Below are 26,672 nucleotides of genomic sequence, written 5' to 3' on the forward strand. Positions count from 1 at the left end.
AAAATACTTGCGTCTTGAGTTTCATTGACGATTTCCAAATCCAGAGAGCAAACACTGATGAATTCCAAGACATATGTATGATTATGAGTTTGTATGATGTAAACATTATCAAATGAAAGACAGCCAACAATAAATATATGCTTCAAACTCACCCCCTACCTCCACGTGAGCACATACCAGCAGGTGTTTTAACCCCAAAGTTGTGATTGACACACATTGCCAATTCTAGTCACAGGACACCTGACATTTGAAGCGACACGAAACAATTAGCCTTAACATGGCTCCTACAAGCTTTCAAAGATTTGTTGTGTTTGTCAGATAATGACATGTACAGATAGACTCTTTTTCAGGTGTTTGATGGTTTCCTTTCAGTTAAACTTCTTGTGCTTTATTTTTATATTTCTTCTCTTTTCTCCTCAGGTCCACCGGTGGGCTGGTTTCTCTCCTTTTTGCATCTCCTCGTCCATTTCTCCTCCTCCTCTGTACTCTAGAACCCTTTGAGGAGTGAGACCATGGCTCTATTTTCCTCTCTACGCTCCCCTGTCCTCCTTCTGTCTCTCTTCCTCGTTCTCTGTCTGCCTCCATCCTGTTTCCCGGAGTCCCAGCGTGAAGAACCGTCTCACCAGCCCTCCATCTTTCCAGATGTTTCTCCAGAGCCCTACAGTAATCTGACGGATAATGGCGATGGTGCTGTTATCAACAAGAAGTGCACCGATCTGGTCGAGTGCAAACCTGGAATTATCCTGCCCGTATGGAAGCCCATTAATCCCAGTCTCGGAGAACAGATCGCCCGAGCCTTTGTGTACTTCCTGTCTCTCATGTACCTGTTTCTGGGAGTGTCCATCATCGCTGACAGGTTCATGGCATCCATTGAGGTCATCACATCACAGGTGAGTTAAAGCTATGAACACATCATTGCCACATCCAGCATGTCAAAATTCCTTATCCGGTTTGGAAATTTCTTATCTGATCATCCGAGTTAAAGCCGCATTTAGTGCTTCTGGTAATTGTTCTAAATAATTTAACATATTCTTAAAACCGAAGGATGTTGTTGGGGTTTCTATGAAGAACAGTTCGTGCATAAATCAATGTTCTTTTATTATTGACTCTCATATCATTCCAAACTCACTTGCTTGCTTTCATTACAATTTTTTTAAGAATCCTTACAAACAAAACCAAAAAACACCAAAAACTGTTGTACTATATATATTGTATTCGGTTATAAGTACATGATGTTGCCATGAATGTGCCAATGTTTTTGGTCATTATGAATTTGTATGAAACTTGTATGATCGTATGGATTAAAGATTAGGATGGAATTATCTTTAAATTATTTCTTTCTTTAAAACCACATCCTTCACCTGAACTAGTAATTGCAGCTATTAAAACAAAACAACTGTCGTGACCGTTTCTTGAGTCTCTGAACGTTTAATGGGATGCAAATTCTTGCAGTGTGCTAGATGCTTTTTTCTTTCGTTCTCTATTAAAACGACTGACTCGTCAACGCTTGTCGAGAAGAGATCGCCTACTCATCATCACCTCTGCTGAGCGCTGACTCACTCGCCATAAACCTGTCGAAAGTGTAAAATTAGCCAAATCGCTTTAATAAAGGAGGCTAGTTTTCCTGTGCTCTTCAGTCAATTCTCAACTTTAGTTTATTCACTTTATTTTGCCACAAATGGCTAAGTTACACTGCTAGAAATAACAACTCTAAAGGCTCCGTTTTATGAGTTGAATTTGAATTAGGGAGACATAGCTTTTAGTTAGTAGCCTATGCTAACTTCAAAATACTACTATAAACAAATATGGCATGCACTTAAATGAAAAGTGTAAAACACAAATACAAGTATTTATATTTAATAATATAGGGTATAACATGGCTTAAAGAAAGTATATCAAGATTGAAAAAAATGCATTTCTTTTTACTGAATATTGATGGAGCATCATCATTTGTGTGAACAGATATAATAACTGAAGGTTGTTTTGATTAAAATTCATAAAAAAAGGTGTTGAGGTAGTAAAAGGACACTTTGGGTAAAAGGCTCCCAAATCTGTGGGTGAAGGCCCCAAAGGGAGGTTATAGTGATATCATGTAGATAGGGGCAATAATTATAGGGCTAACTTTTTCAACTTGGGCAAATAATTTATCTTAAATAAATCATCTTAACAAATGAAGATAATGCTTATTCAACATGGCCACTTCAGTACAGGGTTTACCATTTCCTGTTCATTTTAATCACATTTGGCATTTCATAACATTTCAAGTATTTTAAAAATGAATTAATTGCCATTTTAATTGGATCAGTCAATGTGAGCCCACTTTGAATAATTATACTCCAAATACTATCCTTGTTTTAATCACCTTAAACAAAATTTGATAATGAAGTATTTTGTCTTAAAATAAATGTTATCATTTATTTATCATAGGGCTGTCAATTAAATGGGTTCATTTCAATGTTATTATCTTATGAACAATAACACGTTCAAAATGTCACACAATTAATCATGCCTCTGTAACGTAATAAGGGATTTTCCTAGCTTCTGAGGAATTCAGGCTTGAAGTACATTTACATTTAAATTTATGCATTTGGCAGACGCTTTTATCCAAAGCGACTTACAGTGCACTTATTACAGGGACAATCCCCCCAGAGCAACCTGGAGTTAAGTGCCTTGCTCAAGGACACAATGGTGGTGGCTGTGGGGATCGAACCAGCAACCTTATGATTACCAGTTATGTGCTTTAGCCCACTACGCCACCACCACACATAAGGGTTCTCAGTCAGCATGGGGCAGTAAGCACAACTGCAGCTGTACAGGCAACAAGCTCCACTTAACAGCAACAAACACAGCTGGAAGGCGCGTAATGATTACAGTGTTCTCCAGATGTGTTTTTTGAAATTTCAGACTACATTTATCTTGACACAATGCCCTACAAACTTTGTGTTTATGATACAATGCAACCAAAGTGTACACAAACGCATCCTCAGAAAAGCCCTCATAACATAAAACTAATTCAATTGCAAAATGTATTGCTGCAGAATGTTGGCCAATGATAGGATTATGTTTAATGATAGATATAATCAATATAGACATATTGCCTTCTAAAGCCAGAGAGAGAGAGTGAGAGAGAGAGAGAGAGAGAGAGAGAGAGAGAGAGAGAGCAGCCAGCAGCCATCACTCCAACACCTTGTCCTCGAGTAATCATGCTAAATTGATCATTTGGTACTAGAAAATCACTTGCTATTATATCAAACACAGCTGGAAGCTATTTGGTTTGTTAAATGAAGCTTAACATTGTGTTTTTTGAGTTGCCACAGTATGCAATAAACTGGCATGTCTTAAGGTCAATATTAGGTCAAAAATGGCAAAAAAAAGAAAAGTCTTTCTCTAGAAACTCATCAGTCAATCATTGTTATGAGGAATGAAGACTATACAATGCTTGAAATTGCCAAAAAACTGAAGTTTTCATACAAAGGTGTCATCAACAGTCTTCAAAGACTAAGAACAACTGTCTCTAACAAGGACAGAAAGAGATGTGGAAGGCCAGATGAAGTGGAAAAGACACTAATTTAAGATGGCAGCCAGAGTCAATTGTTTTTAGTCAGAATGGATTTTTGCTTTGTCATGGCCAATGCTCAGTACCCAGGCTACTCGTTTACTCATTTCACACAATAGCCTGTGCTAAAACAATATTGCATTTTAGGAGCTATTGGAGTAAGATATATTGTCATGTTCACATGTATGATAATGAGATAATTGCTTGATCTGGGCTAAAAGCCAGGGGAAATATTCGTAACCCCTAGTAGAGGCCTAAAAAACCTTCATTTATTATGCAATAGCACTGCATTTTGTGAAATGTGTTCAAAAAGTTCAAATAAAGAAAACCATATTAAATAGGGCAACCAAATCCCTGACAATGCAGATAAAATACAGACAAGAAAACAATACATATGTATACATTTGTGTGTAATGTACAGTGTATATACTGATTATTGTGTTTGGTATAGACCTAAATAGAGCATATTACTGTGTTCTTTTTTGAAGTTGTTGTTTAATGTACATGGTACTGTACAGTAATGATTGTATATAGCTGCTAATGCACAACAATTTCCCACATTAATAAAAAGATCCAGTTACACACACATGCACTCACACAAAAGTGTTGTAATGTTCTTAATAGGGCAGCACGCTTCTTTACTAGTTAGAGCTAGTGTCTCTTTCTCTCACATTTGAGTAAATCACCCTTTCGTCCTTGGCAAGATCAAAGCCAAGCACTTTGTGTGTACCTCATTAATCAGAGCGCCCCTTAGAAAGTATCCTCATCCACGCTTGTCAAAATATGAGGACACCTCCGGATGGTCATGAAAACATGGCCGGTGTAATAATAGCATCAGGGACAGACCAAAGTAGTCTTGAGATGTTAGTGGAGGATGGACACATTGAAGCGTTATGGACGCTGTTATGTGTGACCTGACTCTGCCTGCTTTTACACCAAATGCATTGAAATTTACATTTACATTTATGTATTTGGCAGACGCTTTTATCCAAAGTGACTTACAGTGCACTTATTACATGGACAATCCCCCCGGAGCAATCTGGAGTTAAGTGCCTTGCTCAAGGACACAATGGTGGTGGCTGTGGGGATCGAACCAGCAACCTTCTGATTAACAGCCCTGTGCTTTAGCCACTATGCCACCACCACTCCATTATGCATTAATGCATATAAATCCTTAATGCATTTAAGTTGGCTAAATCCGATGCCAAAACAATCTGATCTCACAAGTGTTTTTTTGCTGTTTACATGCATGAAACCAGATCCAATTTACAGCAGAAAGAAAATCGGAGCAGGTTGGACAGTAGTTATGGTTGTGGAATTGGTCCAAGTGTTCCTGTAAAGTCATAAAAGAGAAAATAAAACATTTGGAAGGTTGTAGAAACAACAGCTTTGATAGTATGTGTCCTCTCTTCCTTGGGCCATCTCATCCATACATGCAGAGACTGCCTTAGATGCATCAGAAACTGTAGTCAGTCTTGCGAATTATTAAAGGAGCATGTTTCCAGTGCTGTGGTTGTGCTGGATCAGAGGCTGCAGAAGATCATAGTTCAGCACGACACACTTTAGAGAATCTGGCCAAACCAAGCAGAACAATTAGAGGTGAAGTCTCTTTATCGCTGAGGAAACTACTGAACTTTGACAGTTTGAAGTGTGAGTGACTCCAGGTGCAATGAAAAACAAACAGCTCTAACAATAAAAATACAATACCAGAGTTACAGTCTCTGACAGGATATCTATGTTTCAGGATTGTTATTTATTTGGTAGTGAGTGTGATCGTTGTCTGTGCTCCAGGCCTTTTGTTTCTACACAGTTCAGCATCCCACTGTGATGCAACGAGACTAGATCCAAGAATTTCTTGTCTGGAACAGAGAGAAAACAGGGGCAACTTCACTTCTCCATTGCTGTCAGTTGTTTTTAGGGCTCTTGATTTGATTTGATATGATTCCAGTTTCACATGCACAACATTATTTTTGGAACTGTTTTTAATGAACTTTTTTAATGAAATTATTGTAATGTACAAAAGTAGAGCTGTTAATGTTATTCTGTTAATGTTAAATTCAGGTTCTCATGTCTTTTTAGAAGGCCTGTGATTGGTTCTTGACTGCGGGGGGGAATAACACGTAACTCGTTTATTTTTCGATAATTTGTATTGTTCTTATCTCGAGTTTCACGGCCCGGTTTTTTGTTGTTGTTGTCAAATACAAGTCATAACCGGCAAATTGGCAACCCCTTTTGGTTGCTAGGCAGTTACCAAGGATGACATCTTGAAGGTGTTCAAGAGAGTGGTCCGTTTGCAGTCATGAGGCCAGGATGTACCCGGGTGAGGGGATTCAGCTGTAATCTGGGGTGAATATGTTTTTAATGTTGATGCGAATGTGTATATATCTACAGTTGTCATATGAACAACAAGTACCTTTTGAAAGTGTTCAGTTAGTGAGTCAGATTCAGTAACCTGACTGATTAATTAATTTATTTTTATTTTTTGTACATTTATTTACGTATTTGGCAGATGCTTTTATCCAAAGCGACTTTCAGTGCACTTATTACAGGGACAATCCCCGGAGCAACCTGGAGTTAAGTGCCTTGCTCAAGAACACAATGGTGGTGGCTGTGGGGTTTGAACCTGATTACCAGATTACCAGTTACGTGCTTAGACCACTACACCACCACTCCATGACACCAAATTCAGTGATTCAGTGAGTTCATTCAGTGAAGAATTCTTCAAATGGATAATTTGCGAGTTGATGAATCGTTTGGAGTGATTCTTTCAAAGAATCGGTTCGTTGGAGTCATTTGTTTGGACTATGCTAATCTTGGGATTTTGAGAATATAAATAGAAACGCTGTGATTAATTTGAAAATAAATGTCGTTTTTTTAACCAGCTCTAGTGGTTAATGGTTAAGAGTTTGTTTTTGTGGAGCAATTTAGCTTAGAACTGGGCTGAAATGGATTTCCAGTGAAGAATGGCCTCTAAAAGGGTGGCTTAGCTTAAACATAGGATTAGCCTGTTGTTTTGGGGGATTGGTTTTACAGCTCTTCTGAGATCAAAACTTCAGTGGTTGTTGTATGTAGCTGTAGTAGTATCATGTTTTCAATCACTCCTTGGTCTCTTTCCTCTCAGATAATAAAATAACTTAAATCAATATTTCATGTCCATTTATTTGAGTATTAATTTGGTAGGTAGCCATTTAATAAGTGGGATAATGCACAGTGAGCCAGACATAAAATAAGGTTCAGACTAAAGAACCTAGCAGAGCTTCTTCTTTTTCTTTTTGGCTATAATAACCAGCTGACTGTATATATATATATTATGAACATCAGTCCTTATATACAGTAATTTACCCTCTGTTCACACAGGAAAAAGAGGTGACCATCACCATGCCCAACGGAGAAACGTCAGTGGCCACTGTTAGAATCTGGAATGAAACCGTATCCAACTTGACCCTCATGGCACTTGGCTCATCCGCCCCTGAAATTCTTCTGTCAGTCATCGAGGTGGGTGAGCCTTTAAAATGACAAATGTACAACATTAACACCCTTTTGTAACCATTAACTGCATAACCACTAATTACACTCTCACCAGATGGCTTAACCCTCATTAGTGTGGTCTGAGGTTATTACTAATTCATTACCAAGGTTACCACTTGTACTTTAATTTAAGCAGTGTGTTGGGCATATCAAAATATGGTCTATTGATCATTTAAAGACTCAATGAAATAAAATAAAAAAGAAGAGTTTTGTGACTTTTAGTCCAAAGCCATTTATTTATAAATAATTAGCAAGAAATGTCAAATCAATGGTCAAAATTGTTGTGTTTATTTAATAAAATAAGTAACAGTTTTATTTGAAAAGCATAGTTGGCTTATTTGTTACCCATATGGACTTGAATGGTACACATGCCCACTCTTTTCACATTTACACTAAAAAGTTACTTTTTAAAAAACGGTTTAAATAAGAGAGGAATCTTTTATTGAATACCCATTTTGTGGAACACTATACAGTAACTAAAGACAAGTGTGAGGTCTTTCAACCGATTACTGACCCCTCATGTTGTGTGTATAAATTGTTCAGAGATGTTGAGATGCATGCTGTGAATCATTTGGCCTGTAGACCGCTGCTTTAGCTCATAAGGGTCCAGATAATGTTTATTAATAAGGGTGAGAGACAGAAAAGTCCTCTTTTGCTATCCACTGCATGAAAACAACATGTCTGCTATCTCAGATCTGTGTGAATTTCCCTGCGGGAGGCGATCATCGCTGTCTTAGCAAACATTTAGCGTGGCACTGGAGCGCTAGCTGAGATTTATTGGCTAATATTTGTCAGTCTACATTGTTTGTCACTCTACTTTACAATCTGATATATTTAGACATCCGTCAGGCCACGGTGTTCCACTCAAGGGTTTAACGTGCAATGCAGGATAATTGTTATGTGGTTTCTATCCTTACAACATCACAAAACACCATTTATTTTGGGAAAATTGCATCTTTAAGAGGAGGAAGCAGGTTGGAGATTCAGTCAGGCAAAATATTTGGCAGATTTTGGTCTCAGTTTGCAAATATCATTGCAAACTCAGTTTGAGAGGAGGTGCGAAGTGAATTATCTGTTAGTAACAGACAGACCCCATAGCCCAGCTGCTCTATACCTGCTGGTGTAGATATAGAGATATGGCAGCCATATAGCCACAGGTGTTGATAATGGACACCTGTGTGCTTTCTATTTCCTTCTGTAGCTTGATCTTACCCAAGGACATTCATTTATATTTATAGAAAGTGCATTGAATGCAACATCTTGTCCATGCATTGAATGATATTGAATGGGAATAGCATGTATCATCTGATCACCTGTCATCTTATTAAGGATCCAATCACTGATGGTGCTGGAACTCTATTATACTTGTACTGATCCTAATCATCATCATCTTCTTCTGCTGCCACCCTAAAGTGTCTGAGCTTCAGACACCATTAGTTGTAGAGGTCCCAAATCTCCGCTGCTACTCTGGCGGCCACACACACCCATACAAACACTAGGTGGAGATATAATAAGATCAGTGACTTATTTTTGCCAATAACTTCGGAAACGTATGGGCTAGAATAAAAATCATTTTTAATGTCTATCTATAATTTCCGAATTTTCAGAAAAGCCTACTTTTTGAACTCCTCCTAGGCCATTTGTCCGATTCACAGGAAATTTCATATACATCATCTATTCACCTGACAAAAATTTATCAAAATAATTAATTCGTCAAAGCATTTCAGAATTAAAAGCCAATAAAATGGTTGGACGTGGCCCATATTCACTTATCAACCTACAACTGTATATCTTCTAAACACAAAGTCCAAACTTAATGAAATTTGTGCACACCAAATTTCTGCCAGTGCTGCGCATATGTTGAGTTAGAACTACAGAATAGTCTCAACTCGGCACCATTTCATCAAGAAAGTTGGAACTTGGCATGTATCTTTTTTTTATGCAAGTGCTGGCATTTCCTAATGTTGTTTGGGCAAATCAACAAGAATGGCTGCCAGAAGCCAATCCAATTTCAGCAGCTAATATCTTTAATTATGAATGGCTGATCTTTATGAAACTGGGCAATGTTCAGGGTGTCTAGATGAGAATGTGTAACACATTTTGAGAGAATCGGCCAAAAGCTGACACTTAAGTTATTTGTCTCTTGAAAAGAAGGCCTAAGGGCTAAAATAAAAATGTATATTTCCTCTGAATCTTTTAGGGCCCCAAATCAGTTGGTCATGTGGATTTCTATTTCAACCAGAACATTTTTCTTCCATTCGTCCTAGGCTATTTGTCTGATTTGCATGAAATTTGGTATGTATCATCTAGAGATTCAAAAAGTTATAAAAAAATGTTTTTTTATGGATGTGTCCCATATTGACTAATTAGTCTGTATCTTGTGAGCACAATATCTAAACATAAAACTTAGTACACAGGGACAACAGAACAATTTAAGGGCACCTGTTTATTTCATCCAATTCTGATGCAAGGTGGCACTATATCTGAAGAAAATTCAATTGGGCAATTGTGATCAAAGCAGATACATTTTGGATGTGTTCTGTTTTATGTTATTCCTGGATGTGTGAAGCATATCCCCTTTGATAATCCCTTTAACGCTGCTTGTGTGTGTGTGTGTGTCTCAGGTATGTGGTCATGGATTTGTGTCTGGTGAGCTTGGTCCGGGCACCATTGTGGGCAGCGCTGCCTTTAATATGTTCATGATCATCGGGATCTGTGTGTGGGTGATTCCTGATGGTGAGGTGAGGAAGATCAAACATCTCAGAGTCTTCTTCATCACTTCCTTCTGGAGTATCTTCGCTTACATCTGGCTCTACCTGATCCTCTCCGTCATCTCGCCGGGAATCGTGGAGGTGTGTATGCTTTGGTTTTTGTGTTTATGGGTGAATCTCATAATACTTGATACGTCCAGGTCATACTTCAATGCGAATTATCTTTTTTTTCTATTGATTTTAGTGAAATTTGACCTGGACATTACTGTGAATGAGATTCACCATTGTGTCAATGTATGTGTGTGTGTGTGTGTGTGTGTATTTTTAAAGCACTGTTTGCTTTACTAAGTCACATGAAATGATAAATATTGTTTATGCTCTGGTACTTCTGACCACAAAACCATATTTAGTCATTTGTTGTAAAGTGAGTTGTTACTGTACATTATTCGTCTCTGTCTGTTATAGTTTTATGTAGCTATAAGTGGCTCTTCACTCTGTAGATTTATTAGTGCAATGGCTACATCAATGTGTGTGTGTTGTAGGTATGGGAAGCACTGGTTACTCTCTGTTATTTCCCTATCTGTGTGATTCTGGCTTGGATCGCCGACCGCCGTCTCCTCTTCTACAAGTACATGTCCAAGCGCTACCGTGCCGACAAAAGAACGGGGGTTGTTGTGGAGACAGAGGGGGAGATGACTCCTAAAAGTATGGAGATGTTGATGGATGGGAAGTTTCCACTGAGGGGTGAAGCTGTAGAATTCAGTATGCAGGAAAATTGCCAGGATGGTACCGGCAACACAACAGGTGCCATGACAACTCTACCCAACTCCAACAGCATCGTTTACATGGACGGTGCCAAAGACCTGGACGAGAGTCGTAAAGAAGTGAGGAAAGAGACACACACTTTCTTTTAAATACAAATATTTATACTCTGTTCCATACCAAGGCCGCATGACTTTCTTTCATCCGTGGAACACAAAAGGAGATATGAGGCACAATCTACTGCTTTCCAAACAGTGAAAGTAGACAGCGGCTGTCGAGCTCTAAACAGACAAATTAGTAGCATAAATGTAATCCAGACAATTTGTATAGCTTTAATCCAAGTCTTCTGAAATCATACAATAGTTTTGCGTAAGGAACAGATTGAAATTGAGTAATTTTTCGTCCTAAATCTTTTTAAAACCCTAACACTAGTCCTAACCCTAAACTCTCAAATCTCATTCGCACTTGTGCACATTCAAACATGGAATGTTGCGGGTCATGAGACACAAATTACATGCATCTTCATTGATGTCAAACCTACCACAAAATTTGGAAGACAGGAAATCATGTGGGCTTGAAATGCCAATAGGCTGGGTAATTTAATTTTAATTGCACTAGCAACAAGCATAGTAAAAATCAGCCTGCATTTTCTTCATGTCTTGACTTTTGAATGTTTCGATTCCAGGGAATCCGTATCCTAAAGGATCTAAAGCAGAAATATCCAGATAAGGATTTGGATCAACTGGTGGAGCTGGCCAACTACTACGCCCTTCTCCATCAACAGAAAAGTCGCGCCTTTTACCGCGTTCAGGCTACACGCATGATGATCGGGGCTGGTAACGTGCTGAAGAAACATGCGGCCGATCATGCTCGACGTGCTGCCGTGACGAGCGGCAAGGAGCCTTTGGAAGAGGAAGACCTGACCGTCTGCAGCCACATTTCCTTAGAAAGCGCACACAGACAGTGTATGGAGAACTGTGGCACAATCGCAATACCCGTGGTGTGTCGAGGCGGTCTGGGAGAGAGCACGTTCTACGTCGACTACTGTACAGAAGACGGCACGGCAAATGCAGGCTCAGATTACAAGTACTGCGAAGGAACGCTGGTGTTTAAACCAGGAGAAACCAAAAAAGAGATAAAGGTGAGGAGAAAACCCAGTAAAAACCAGCTTAAGGCTCTCTCACATTTACCTTTGTTTAGCAAAATGAGAATCCGCACAATCAGTAATTATGCCTGATGGACCCTATGCGAATTTTGTTTGGTAAACTTGCGAACACGCAAGTTTACTGAAATTCATACTGAGCCTTTAAGGTTGTAGCTGGTTTTACATGGTTTCTAAAGTACCTTGTCTTAGCTGGTCATTTATGAGATCTGAAATGAATACTTAGGTATTTGGACAGCAATCATTAAATCATAAAAATACAATAAATGTCAAATTATGTTAATGTTGCCGGTCTTGCTCGAGCTCAGCGGGATTCGAACCAACGTCGCTGGCAAGGGAGGCAGGCTAAAGGGTTCAGCTGCTAGTATCAGTTGCTAGTGCGCCTCTTGAGCCACGGGAGTAAGGACTACACATACCGCACAGCTATCAAGTACCAGATGGCTCCTGTTAAACTAACCCCACTAAACCTCACTCCCATCCGGGTCATGGCACCACTGTAACCGGTTCTGTTCAACCTGCTCTCACCGGAATTCGAACCGCCGTCATGAACATGGGAGGTGGATGCACTAACATGTAGGCTTAAGGCTACAGCCTCTAGTGTCAGTTGCTAGTGCCTCTCTTGAGATCAGGGGATTGAGGTTTACACACTGCATAGCACTAACCAGCAGGTTCTCGTTACACACCCCCAAACCTCACTCCCATCCAGGTCACGGAACCACTGTAACCAGTCCTGCTCGACATGCTCTGAGCGGGATTCGAACCAGTGTCACCAGCATGGGAGGCGGACATGCTAATGAGGAGGCTAAATGCTACAGCCTCTAGTGTCAGTCACTAGTGCGCCTCTTGAGGCCAGGGAGCGAGGTTACACATACCGCATCACATACCAGCCGGCTCTCATTACATTAACTTGTGTTAAATCATGTTACTCATCAATCAAATAGCTATTTAAGCATTGTTTTAGGGTACTGATGTACAGTTTCACAATCCAATCAATTCCCAATTAAATCTTACATTTTAAATCAAATCTCATCCTACAGTTTTTTTCTTATTGAATATTCTTTCACTGGGAAATACGTCACATTATAGAAGTCAAATGGGTTGTGAATGCTATTTTATATTGACATTGACTGCTTTGTCTTGAATTCAGCAATTGAAAGTCTAATCTTGGACTAAATGGTTTATTCTGTTTATTCTTATTGTTTAATGTTTATTAGCATAGATCATTTCTGAACCAATATGCCTCAGGGAAATTATCCTTAATGTAATAAAACTACTTTCTAGACAAACAGGACCATGTATCCATAGCAGCAGTGGACGTACTGTCTGACTTTGGTTGAGTGGCAATGATTGACAGTCTCTTTGCCATGGAAACAGATAGAGGGAGGATTCAAACTGACAGACGCACTGATCTGAACATTTCTGAACTCTAACTGATGTTCTTGTCTGATTACCAAGCACTTTTTGTTGAAGGGATAGATTCTGAGCAACTGTATCCTGAAGCTAAACTTTAAGTCTTTGTTAGTTTCAAGGTGAAGTGTCATTTTTTTCAATGTTAAAATTTTTTCTCGTATCCTAGCTTATTGCGCAAAGACAATATAAGTAATTATTAGTACGCCATTCGTTGATTCCCCTGAAGTGTGTAAACACTGTGGCTTTGTGGAGCTTTCAGAACTTGAATCTGCTAGTTTGAATGAACCAACATGTCAACTTCTCGCTCAACCATTTGAGTGAGTTTGGGCCGGGGATGGAGTGCTACAGTGCGTGCCCGCTTTTTAGTCCTCTTGGTTCAGGAAGTATTTTATCTTTAGGGATTCCATAACATGAACCCAGCCAACCATATCCAAGGTGAATCACAACATTAAGAAGTATTTGAAAATTGGACAAAATGTCAAAGACTCAAGTGTATTTAATGTCTTTATTGATGGAATTTACAACAATCCCAAGAAGCAATGTGAATGACATAATCTAATTAAAAATTATGGAAAATTTTACTTTAAACTATTTATTTAAAGTTGTTGATTATAAGTATGAAACAATATATTTTAAGTTTATTCCAAAATATTTCGATATTTTTTAGATACATTTATGCATTTTTAAGATATTAGCAGACATAGTGGCACCTTTTTTTGGCCAACCCTGTGGACTGTTGGAGGGTTTTGGAAATTTGTCTTGAAACATTATTTTTTGCAATTCCATTTGGTACGAGTAATGGTGCAGAAATTACACACTTCACCTTAAAGTCAACATGAAACAACATTCGCAACCCATATTTATCACGTGAGGTATTTTCGAGTCAAACGAGATATTTAATGAAGAAAAAAAAATGTGGGGCGGGGCTTTTTATTTGATCAGTTATGATCATAAAAAGAGGGCATGCCATACCAATGTTTGCAGTTATTTGTGGACAACCATTCCTTCCTGAAACATTGCTGGCACCCATTCATTGAAATTTAAGTTGACTTGGTGCTGAAAGCAAAAAAGGAAAGTCGTTTCAGAGGCGGAGCAAGTGTTACTTTTTTGCGAAAGTTTACGAGGCATGTTTACTTTTCTTTGGAATAATGTGCACTGATGAATTGCGCAAAATAAGACCAGGAATGTGTATTAAAAAAGTTTTTAAACTTAAGTTTGCGATTTCAATCAGTCAATCAAAGTTTATATCTATAGCACACTTAAAAACAACAAATGTTGACTAAAGTGCTGTACAAAACTGACCAACATGTAATAAATATTATAAATAAAATAACACCATAAGATGATAGTGCACAATATGTTACAATGACTCATTAGCAAGGGAGAATAGGTGGGTCTTTAGATTAGACTTAAAAAGGTTGGACAAGACTTAGTCAATAGTGGCAAAGCATGATCACCCATAGTTTTAAGACGAGTTCTTGGAACACACAACAGTAGACTCTGAGACGATCTGAAAGACCTTGGAGTGTGTTCAGAAATATAAATTGGTGCCAGCCCATTGAGGCCCTTATACACCAACATTAAAACCTTAAACTGAATAATGTATGAGACAGGTAACTAGTGCAGAGAAGCCAGGACCGGAGAAACACTGTCATATTTCCTAGTTCCAGTCAGGAGCCTTGCAGCTGCATTTTGCAAAGTCTGAAGGTGAGGTAGTGATGCTTGAAATACACCTAAACACAGTGCATTACAATAATCCAGTCTAGAAGCGATAGAAGCATGGATAACAATCTCCAGATCCTTTAAAGGCAAAAAAGATTTTTTTATATATATATTTGCCAGAGTTGGAAAAAAACACCTCTGACCACAGCCTCTATTTGTTTATCAAATTTTAAATGAGAGTAAAAAATGACACCAAGGTGCCTCTGTATGACGATTAGAGGCAAAAGGCCCTAGATATTTAGTCCAAATATTAAAAGGATCGATTATGCCAAAGAATAAAACTTCTGCCACCGTCCATCTTTTAATATCTTTGAGACAACCCATCACAGATTCTAATGCAGAATTATCAGTGGATTTCAAAGGAAGATAGCACTGAATATCATCTGCATAACAATGATAATTGATTTTGTTGTTCCAAAAGATAGACTGTAATGGTAATATGTATAATGAGAATACTAGCTGTCCCAAAATCGATCCTTGAGTGACTCCACAGGGGAAAGAAGCAGAGGCAGAAGAATGATTCCCAATCTCAACCTGAAAATGATCTCCCTTTAAGATAAGATGAGAACCACTCAAGGGCCGTGTCTTGAAGGCCCACCCAATTTCTTAACCGATCCAAAAGAATATCGTGATCAATTGTGTCAAAGGCTGCGGTGAGATCCAGGAGAATTAGAATGGCACTTTTACCCGAATCAACCGCCAGCAGCAGATCATTAGTCACTTTGATAAAGAGCAGATTCTATGCTATGTTTGACTTTAAAACCCGACTGATATTTATACAAAATACCATTTCTCTGCAAGAATCCTGAAAGTTGATTGAAAACAACCTTTTCCAGGACTTTTGACAAAAATGATAGTTTGGAGATAGGACGATCATTTTTTAAATCTGAAGAATCAAGACTCAAGGTTTCAGGACAGCATGTTTAAAACAGGATGGCACAACGCCATTAATAAGACTGCTATTTATTATTGACAAGAGGCTAGGTCCCAAAATGTCTAGAACCTCTCTACCGAGTGGGAACAACATCCAATGAACAGCCAGCAGGCTTCATGTGCCAAATCACATCTACTAAATAAGAAAGAGTTACAGATTCAATCATTGAAAGCTGGAACAAACACGGTAGAGAAATTAAAGGAACTAAATCAGGAGTAGTGATGCTGGATGTAATGTCATCAGTCTTTGAAATGAAAAACTGTAGAAAATGATCACAAACTCCCGAAGTAGATTCAGGAAATGTGGTAGCTGTAGGTTTTAATACTGCATTAATTGTACTAAATAAAAGTTTAGGGTTATGTGAATTTCTTGAAATTAAATCAGAGAAAAATGTATGCTTGGATACCTTGACAGAACGTTGATATTCGATCATACAGTCTCTCAAAATTTCATTTTCCACTTCCGCTTTCCTCCATTTCTGTCTGAGCACCTGAGTATGTTCGTTTAACCAGGGCTGTGCCCTGGGTTTAGGAGTGTGACATTTATAAGGAGCTACAACGTCCAGAATCTCAGTGCGTACAGAGTTGAACAAGGAGACCAATTCTTCTATGCCCATGTCTGGACGTGGAGACTCAATGGTGCAAAAGAAAGAAGAAGAGCGATAAGCAGTTGAAAAATGGCTAGATGTGGTAGATTTGATAGAACGAACACAGCAACCTGATGGTTTAAGATAAGAGACAATACCAGAAACTGTAATATCAAACATGATAGGCTTGTGGTCTGAAAGACAAACGTCTGCAACAACCACATTTGAAACTGGAAAGCCAAATGACAAAATCAGATCCAATGTGTGATCTTGCCTATGAGTGGAATTTAAAACAGACTGAGTAAAATAAACGACTCATTCAGACCAAGCTTATGGGCTGAAATAAAGTCATTTATTTAAGAAAGACTTGTTAAGGAGAAATCTTACATTAAATAAAGCCATCTTCAGAGTGGTAGATTAGTTTGAAGGAGAAACGTGAGGTTGAGGTGACAACAGCGGGACATAACCCAGGGAACGGTGATTGGCGAAATTCACTCGTCTCCTACTACGACTGTAAAGTCTCTCTGATTCGGACTTTAGTGTCTGTTCCGAATGCTCCGGAAAAACTGGAACAAGACAAGCATTTCTCACAGCAAAGGTGTGGTGCGATCTCCTAAAATGAACCAAGACACCACCGCGCTTCCCTCGTCTCCTATTGCATTTCTTTTTATGCAATGAGCAGACTGGAATGCAGCAGATATCCGCCGGCAGCAATGTCAAAACCGGAGGATCGGGAGCATTTTGGCCTCGGGGATTCCAACTGCAGAGATCTGCCGAAGAGTGTTGAATATTTAAAAGGGACTCGCGATCGTAAACTAAGAGCGAGGTAATTCCTTGTGCAAACAGATAAAGTAACAGAGCAACTATAGACAATACATGAAACGTAAACACAGGACGGCTGCCTGCTGACAAGCATACTGGCGCCATCTCCCCCCCATTTGAAAAGTATTTCTGTCTCTCTAGGTGGGCATCATCGATGATGACATCTTCGAGGAGGATGAACATTTCTTTGTGCGTTTGCTGAATCTGCGTGTCGGTGATGCGGAGGGTATGTTTGAGAGTGACAACACAGAGCAGGAACCCAAGGCCCGGCTGGTGGAACCGCTGATGACCATGGTCACCATCCTGGATGATGACCATGCAGGGATCTTCACTTTTACGGACCGTCTGGCTCGAGTGAGCGAAAGTGTGGGAACCATGGAAGTGAAGGTGGTCCGGAACTCTGGCGCCCGTGGAACCGTCATCATTCCGTACCACACGGAGCCCGGAACAGCCAAGGGGGGAGGTGTTGATTACGAGGACACACAAGGAGAGCTGGAATTCACCAACGACCTGACAACGTAAGTATGTGTTTGTGTGAAAGAAATGGTGCTTGTGGGTGGTTATCAGGGTGTTACTCTGTGGTTGCTAATGTTTTTTTTAGGTTTTTATACTGTGTTGCTGTGGAAGCTTGTTCAGAAGTAACAGCACACTTCTTATCAATGAGCCGCAATATAAGGTGTCATATCATGTGTGCAGCACAAAATGTGTGGGGCGACTTATGCGTCAAAAGTTAAGTACCTAAAGTGTTTTTTTTTTCTTCAAATCTTTAACTCTAAGTATGAACCACAGTAATAGTAATGCTTGCGTGTCTAGTGTCAGCAAGTTAATTTGCAAATGAACTCTTCCTTCCTGTCTGGAGTCTATTCCCTTTTTCCTGGAGAGCTCTACATTATTCATGAGCACTAAATGTTATGCTATTCCCGTATGTCTCTGTCAGCCAGTGGTAGTAAATCCAACCCCAGAACAATTTTAGAGAGACCTATATATAGATATATTTATAAATATATATGCAAATGTATATAATTAAATAAAATATATTTCATATATTTATGGATTTATATATATATATTTATACATATATATTTATGTATTTTTGTGTCAAATAGATATAGTTATATTATATAATATATTAATACATAATTTTATTATAACACATTTATTAATGCATATTACATTTCTAATCACATAATGATATGTTATATACCGATCAGCCACAACATTAAAATCACCATTCTCTGTTGACCTCTCTCATCAACAAGGCGTTTCTGTCTGCAGAACTGCCCCTCACTGGATGTTTTTTGTTTTAGGCACCATTCGGAGTAAATTTTAGAAACTGTTGTGTGTGAAAATCCCAGAAATACTCAAACCAGCACATCTGGCACCAACAATCATCCATATGATTATTTAATCCGCCAATTGTGTGGCAGCAGTGCAGTGCAAAAATCATGCAGATATACAGTAGATCAGGAGCTTCAGTTAATGCTCACATTGACCATTAGAATGGGGAAAACATTTTATCTCAGTGATTTGGACCGCGGCATGATTGTTGGTCATGCCACATGATGACCGTTTTGCAGCCCTCTCCAGCAAGTCGCAGCCCGATCGGCATAAGTCCCTGTTCTCCCTAAAATACCCCATTCTCCCTATAGCCAGTCCGCCCCTGACAACAATATTAGGCATGGGTTTTTTGATGTTGTGGCTGATTGGTGCATATATGAATATATCTAGTTATTATTTATTTTTTTAAACAACAGTAATTAAAGATCAATCCTGCAAATCGATTATCGAACACTCAAGCATAAAAATGTTCAGTACTGTTTAGAAAAATAAACAAAAATACCTCCAATTTCTTTCAAAGCAGTATGTTTTTGTTTTGTTTTTTACTCACATTTTATAAGTGTAGATGTGTGTTAGACTGGATTAGTGTGTATGAATGTGTGTATTAATTTAAAAGTGATTAAATATTGACATGCCATCCTTTGAAGTGATTTAAATGCTGGCATTTGCCATGATTTATGCAAGCTGTGTGTGTGTGTGTGTGTGTGTGTGTGTGTGTGTGTGTGTGTGTGTGTGTGCACGTGCACGAGAGTTCTTTTAATGTGATTTCATGTCAGGGGGAGCACTGATGTTTGTAACCCCAGAAGAAACAGCATTAATTATTTGTGTGTGTGTGTGTGTGTGTGTGTGCGTGCGTGCGTGTGTGCGTGTGTGTGCAGTCAGACCATCCAGGTGAGGATTACTGATGATGAAGAGTATGAGAAACATGAGAATTTCTTCATCGTTCTCGAGGAACCTCGCTGGCTGAAGAGAGGAATATCAGGTGTGTGTGTGTATGTGTGTGTAATGTTGCACTGTACAAACTAGAGATTAGCTTTAATGGGGTTTTGGCCATTCATTTGGTGTATGTGTTCAATGCTGTGTTCCCATTCCTGTGCTTCCATTCAACGTCAGATATGGGAAATTCCTACATCATTTGTCTAACCGTGAATCGTTGTGAAGGCTCAGAAAATGACCTATAAAGAAACAAAATGTCAATGTCAGCATTTGTTTTTCAGGTGTACCATTATCAATAGAGAATATAGCTTGCACTGATTTATAGGAGTTTTACACATAAAAATAAATATAAATAGAGAGCATTTCTTTTTTTTAGAAATGTGTTGACATTTCTCCAGTCATATCAGTCACCCAATAAAATCTGTTTAATTTGACAAGAAGCAGGTCGCCCCCTCATGGGCACTGCCATGTTGACAGCACATGACAAACTGTGTCCATGGACTGAGTTATTTCCGCTAACAATGACAATAATGAAAACAACTTCACTTTATTAAGTGCTTTCAGCCAATGCTCTAATATAAAATGACATGCAAACAAGACAAGCAAACCAAACAAGAAAACAAATAACACAATATATTTACTACAGGCAACAATGGTGCCCAAGTCAACAGTATAGTCCAGAGTGATGGTATGGTGTGATCCACCAGAAAGTCCGAACAGAATGAGTGCAAGTGAAAATGTAAAAAGTCCAAACGAGAGGTCCCTATTGGAGTAATGAAACAAACCGCTGCTACCTGCAGCTGTCACATCAAACACCATCGAGAGTCACTACTGCCCCGGTCACAGTCCAGAGACGAAATATTCATTTGGCTTAAATACAAGAATGTCTATAATAGGGATTTATATGGTATTAAATGGATGAAAACACAGACTAAAAGTAACAAAACAGAAGATAAACAAACATATTCGGTGTAAAGCGGAAGCACATATCAAACAACATTCCAGTTATCCAGGATGATGGGTGCCAGATTACAGTCCTAAACCTCAAGTACTACTGGGACCGATGGGACGAGTAAGAGCCAGCTACAATCTTAATGAGTGCACCTTTGAATTACATTTAAAGCGATCAGTCACAGTTTTTGTTGATATGTGCCAGTTGTGTTAGTATCTGTGAAATTTTACCATAATGAATGAAAAAAGAGTTTAAATAATGGTGCATCAGACTCTACGAGTATCTGCACAGAAACGTATGGAAAACACACAAAAAAAACATTTGGGAAATGTGTAGAAAGTCAAAGTACAGCACAAAAAACCTCATTACAGACTATTTCAGACATAATGCAAATGCAGTTTTGCTCGTGCATAATCCACATTATTTGCTGTTACATGCCTCAAACGAAACTATGAGTATCTAAAAGATTTGATGTCACTAATCACTGGCGAATCCAGTGATTAATTAGTCGTATCAACTCTGAACTTTGTGAACAGGACTGATTAAAAAGTCCCATGTGCTCTTACTCACACAAGTTCCATCAAACTAGCCAATCAGATCAGGATTTATTTGTTTGCGAAAGCGAATTCCAGTTTTGTGTGCAATACGTATCAGACTGTTAATGCACAGACTGTCACACGGTCCTAATGTAGGACTCATTAACACATATAATTTGCTTAAAACTGATTGATTACAATTACATGCAGTGGTAAATTGGGAAAATCTCTGTGGGTGCCACCATGTCTGTGTGATGTCATACAGTCAGGGTTTTTCCTACTGGGTGGTAAATGTTGTCAGCTAATAACAATTTTCTTAGAAACACAAAGGAGACTTCCTCAAGTGGGCACTTATCGGCTCAGAAAGCCAAATCCTCTGTTGAGCCACATAAACATTCGTGCTGCTAAGCCACAAGCCATTTTAGGTCCCCTGATTTGTACTAATTTCAATTCTATTAGCTTAGTCAACAGCAAGTGACTCTCTATTTTGCATTTCTAAGGATGTTGGAAAGGCCTTCCGAATTAAGGCTGTACGTTACTTGCTGTTTCATCTTGTGTACTATTAAGTCCTCACTGATCAGCCTTTCAAAATACACTCTTTTGACCACAAGCCTGTATGCATGCATTCGACGCATGTGTAGTACAACTACTTGTGACTCTCTGTAGAACAGCCAACAGTAGGCGCATGCACTGACGACGTCCAAAGATGCGGAAAAAATTGGACTGCACATAGACATATGATGCTAAAAATTATGAAATTTGCGATAGAAGTACCAGAACACTAAAAACAATGTATACTTTGGCCTTTAAACGCAGCACAAGTGGGTTCCAAAACATACAGTATAGCAATGGGATACATGTAGAAGTCTGTGTCTGTGTTTGTGTGTGGTGTTTGTTAATGGAGTGAACTCATCTCCAGCACTAACTCCATCTCTCTTGTCCCTCCTTACACCACGCAGCCCTGCTGCTGAACCAAGGTAAGGTTACAGATAAACCTGTGATTCACCTCTGACATGTGTCCATACTAACCCTCATTTAAACACTCCAGTGGTCACAGCTGAGAGGATAGAATGTGCTGAAAGCTTTCCTGAACCTGTGAGGGATGCGGTTATGATCTGAAGAGAGGAATCAAACACTTATTGTTAAAAGTGAAAAGCTCAAAACGCTTAAAAGAAATCAACAAAGTGAACAGACCTTGAGAAATGGAGTAGACCTTTGAGTTGGATTGAAACTGAAGTGCTTCAAGACTCTTTGAAATTAAATTTTCTTTAAATGCTTTGAAAGAAATTACATTTACGGTGGACTTTTTTTTAAAGATATTTCAAAGGAATAGTTCATCAAGGATGCATATGAAAAGACTTTCCAAATGGCATTATCTTCTTAACATGAACACAAGCGGTACGGTTGCCATAAACTTTGAAATGTTTGGACATTTCAAAGTGTTAATGTGTCAAGTCTTCACAATAAAGAGCTTAAACTTTCTAAGTAATGCTTAATTATGCCAAAGCATAACTTCAGGCATTACTTACATCTGGTTCATCTCTCAAAGCTTGAGGTCAAAATCGTGCTGTTTCGTTTGTGTGTAAGTGTGCTGTAACATCCGTAGTGTCTTATTGATTGGTTGAGCTGTTCTCTTTCTGATTGACAGGTAAGGGGGTATGCCCTCCATTTCCTGCCTGTTATATCTCATCCTGTCTCTTCTGTCTGCCTCTCTTCCTGTGTCGTCTCTGTCTCTCTCAGAGGATCCAGAAGGAGGTCTGAATGCAGAGGAGGAGGAGGCGAGGAAGATAGCAGAGATGGGGAAGCCCATTCTGGGGGAGCACAGCCGACTCGAGGTGGTGATTGAAGAATCCTACGAATTTAAGGTATCACATCTGAAAACTTCAATTCGATGTTGAAAATTAGGTATGCTTTTTAATCTAATTAGCTAAAATGGCTGTTTGGTCGAAATGATGAGCCCTTTGATAAAACAAACCCAGTAAAAGCCTTATTAGAGAACATATATACAGTATTATATATTGCCAAAAGGCTGAACAAAATTGAGATGCCCAACCTTTACTCCATCTGTTCTCTAGCCTTAGAAAAAGCTTGACATGTGGCCATATGGTGAAACTGTGCATGCTGATTTGAACTCCATGAACAGTGATCAGCGGAGGCATCACAGAGCTCTATATAAAGGTCATGTGGTATAAGGCATGAAAATGCATTTCTATTGGTGATACTGGCCTATAGGTAGGCCCACATGGAACATGCGGCCGCAAAATTCCTTTTGTAATTGGAATGTTGTAATTCATATAATCCCCAATCCCTTGCGTGTTTGTTTATTAAATATTTTGGCAAATTTGATCATGCTTTCAACTATCACTAAGAGTGTAGTACTATTAACCTACTGTATTTAAAGGCATTCTGTAGCAAATTTAGAAAAAAAAAATTCCCTCAGCACAGAAAAGGTGAAAACGGCTACAGATTTTGTCTGGGCCTGGTCAGATTCCCAGTTGCATATTGCTCCTTCATGATGTTATTTTTATATTGCAGTGGATGAAAATGGATTATTAGGGGCCAAGCCCCTATTGTGTTCATTAGTTTTCTTCTGCTTCTTGTTCTTCTTCCGCCATTGGAGTCTATGGCAGTCCATAGAACTGTACATAGGAAAATGTAAAAATTTGGCACAATGATTATGGGTGGTCTGAAAAGTCATAGGGCCAATTTTGGGGCCTCATGGTCAAACTCTATGGCGCCACCATGACATAAAAATGTCACTTTTCCTTTGCCCTCAAATTTTAAACCCAGTGACCTTAAAATAAATGTTTTGCTCCTTATGCCAAATTGATTGAACCCAGTATTTTCAATTTATGTCCATGCAATATCATAAAATACATTGTTAACCACTTTTCAGATTCTTCTACTACAAATGTTGTCCAGTCTCTAACAAAGTTAACACAGTCAAAGCAAAACAATATTTTAGGCCATATCTCGTAGATGCTTTGGATTATTGAAACTTGGTATGCTTCATTAGGACCATGATATGAGGGTGCATGTCATGTTTGGTGACAGCGCCACCTATTGGTCAATAAATTCAACAAATTGACATTTATGTTTACAACTTTTCAAATAATTGGGCCTAAAATAATAATTGAGCTCTCTTTGGATTTCGTGGGTCATGCAGAGTCCAACAATACCAATTTTTCCCAAGGTCAGACATTTTTCCTGTCCGCCATTTTGAATTTACAATGCGTCACATCGAAACTAAATTTAAAGAAGCATCAACAAAAACACCTGAACAGTGCGGAGACATGCCACATAGTGGTTAATAGTCAATTTAACGGACACTTTTTATTTATGAATTGCTTCCTTATCCTAAGTCATTAGACAATACCGGAGAGAAATTTTAAAATAGTTAAAATTCAATCATTCAATCCTGCAAGAACAACAGCAACGTTTCAGCAATGATTTTTCATGCTGAGTCTCAGCTTGGTGTGTCTCTTTAGGACCTATGAAGCTTGTAGCAGTGTGGCAGGTGTGCTGGACTTGAGATCAGCCTGGTTTGAACCATGCTTAAGGCGACTTGTAAACCATTGTGAATTTGAAATGTACATTATATCCACTATGCTATGTTATGCTATTTTATGCTTAGTGTGGGAAGCTTCTTCCCTACCCTTTTTCAGAGTGCCATTTATCAAATCAATGTTGCTAGAACAACTGTTCTCAAGCTCATTAAATTTGTCATGATGATAATATCAAGACTAGTGAAAGCATGGAGATAAATTCAATGCCTGTGCTTTAAAGGGAAGTCTTCCAATGCTTTAGAAGTGTATTGTGCACATGTTGGAAAGAGAGCAAGAGACACAGTTTGTGATCTGTGTTGTGTTTCAGAGTACCGTTGATAAATTGATCAAGAAGACTAACCTGGCACTGGTCATTGGCACTCATTCTTGGAGAGAGCAGTTCGTCGAGGCTGTGACCGTCAGTGCAGGTCTGTCTAACACACCTTGTATTTTTTGTGATTGTGTGCATGTGTGCTATGGTATTAAAGAAAGTGTGGTTACAACTAGTGTGTTAATTGTGTGTGGCATCCTTAGGTGACGGTGATGAAGATGAAGAGGAGGGTCGTGAGGAACGTCTCCCGTCCTGCTACGATTACGCCATGCATTTCCTGACAGTCTTTTGGAAGGTTCTGTTTGCGTTCGTTCCGCCCACAGAATACTGGAACGGTTGGGCCTGCTTTGTTGTGTCCATCATTGTAATTGGGGTCCTCACTGCAATCATTGGGGATGTGGCGTCTCACTTCGGCTGCACTGTAGGCCTGCGTGACACTGTCACTGCGGTGGTGTTTGTGGCTCTGGGCACCTCTATCCCAGGTATGTACCAAGCTTCTGCTGGATGATGTATAATGATCTCTATTAGTGGTTGAGCAATATGGGGTTTTTAATGGTCAATGTTGACCCATATATACACTACCTGAAAAAGGTTTGAACACACTTGAATGAAGTTACACTTCATACAAAACATAAAACGTATATAGTTTTTATTTGTATAACATTTGACCACTATATAATTTCCACAATTCCATTTACATTATTTCATAGTTTTATGGCTTTACTATTATTTTAAAATGTGAATAATAATAATAATAATAAAGAATGAGTATAAATCTCATGATTTTCAACCAGTCTTTAGAACAAAGAATGGAATGGTAATAATGTCAAATTTGGTAAAACTCTAGGTTAACATGTTCACTTTAACACTAGCAAATGTTCTTTTTCTTTAAGATTTTCTCCAGACCCCCAAGTGCCCTCTTGTGGCATCTTGACCCCAGTTTGAAAATCCCTGCTGTAGCATATATATCAGACACTAATAGTAAATTACACTAAATTACAAAGAATTTAATTCATTTAAAAAAATATTGATTTACCACTAATCTCAAAATTTTCTTCCCTATCTCCCTTTTTCAGACACATTCGCCAGTAAAGCCGCTGCTACTCAGGATCAGTACGCAGATGCCTCCGTTGGAAATGTCACTGGCAGCAATGCCGTTAATGTGTTTCTGGGTATCGGCGTGGCCTGGTCCGTAGCTGCCATCTACTGGGCCGTACAAGGCAAGCGATTTTATGTGGACCCTGGGTCACTGGCCTTCTCCGTCACCCTGTTCACTATTTTTGCCTTCGTCAGCATGGCGGTACTACTCTTCCGCCGTCGACCATCTATTGGCGGAGAACTGGGTGGCCCACGTGGCCCACGCCTCCTCACTAGCCTCCTCTTTCTGGGTCTTTGGTTCCTCTATATTCTCTTCTCCAGCCTAGAGGCCTATTGCCACATCGAGGGCTTCTGAAAACCACTCAGAGGAGAAATGGAAGCTGCAACTACAGCAAACAGTTCTTACATAACATACTGATATTTCCAAACAAATTTAGGGTGATTTTAAAGCTGGAAGCCAGTGTGAGGGTCTTAGTTTTGCGGTACACGTTTCAGAAGCTAAGTACACACAAACACAGACACAAATTTAAACACAACACGTCTTTATTGAACCGTTGAATGCACTAATAAAAAAGAGAATTCAAATTGAGGTGACCAAGTACCCCAGTCGAAACCAACAAGGAGAGGTTGGTCCATGGACTGAGGTGGAACAGAGATAAGATAAGAGATTGTGTTGGAGAGAGGAGCTCACGAAAAAGAAGCAAAGCATGTAGCAAAGGAGGCCAAAAGGCAGTGTAATGTAC

The 26,672-nt window shown here is 39.0% G+C and overlaps 1 protein-coding gene across 7 annotated transcripts in view; it reads left to right on the forward strand.

Moving 5' to 3' along the window:
- The window catches only part of LOC127631743 (sodium/calcium exchanger 2-like), a 97,177-nt gene extending 70,893 nt beyond the window's left edge, over positions 1 to 26,284 (forward strand). The window contains exons 1-13 of one of the 7 annotated variants that reach the window (XM_052110037.1): positions 601 to 890; positions 6,914 to 7,051; positions 9,709 to 9,936; positions 10,338 to 10,525; positions 10,631 to 10,679; positions 11,243 to 11,698; positions 17,335 to 17,711; positions 19,410 to 19,513; positions 21,915 to 21,932; positions 22,696 to 22,820; positions 24,829 to 24,928; positions 25,035 to 25,313; positions 25,908 to 26,284. In XM_052110037.1, coding sequence (XP_051965997.1) covers positions 819 to 890; positions 6,914 to 7,051; positions 9,709 to 9,936; positions 10,338 to 10,525; positions 10,631 to 10,679; positions 11,243 to 11,698; positions 17,335 to 17,711; positions 19,410 to 19,513; positions 21,915 to 21,932; positions 22,696 to 22,820; positions 24,829 to 24,928; positions 25,035 to 25,313; positions 25,908 to 26,284 — 2,511 coding nt within the window. In that variant the 5' untranslated portion in view covers positions 601 to 818. Of the gene's footprint in view, positions 1 to 420; positions 891 to 6,913; positions 7,052 to 9,708; positions 9,937 to 10,337; positions 10,680 to 11,242; positions 11,699 to 17,334; positions 17,712 to 19,409; positions 19,528 to 20,150; positions 20,178 to 21,914; positions 21,933 to 22,695; positions 22,821 to 24,828; positions 24,929 to 25,034; positions 25,314 to 25,907 lie in introns of those variants that run through there. The other 6 variants (XM_052110040.1, XM_052110033.1, XM_052110035.1 and 3 more) reach the window with 6 other exon arrangements.
- The last annotated feature ends 388 nt before the right edge of the window (positions 26,285 to 26,672 follow it).

The sequence above is a fragment of the Xyrauchen texanus genome, chromosome 38 (genome assembly GCF_025860055.1).
Source record: "Xyrauchen texanus isolate HMW12.3.18 chromosome 38, RBS_HiC_50CHRs, whole genome shotgun sequence".
In the NCBI taxonomy this organism is placed as follows: Eukaryota; Metazoa; Chordata; class Actinopteri; order Cypriniformes; family Catostomidae; genus Xyrauchen; species Xyrauchen texanus.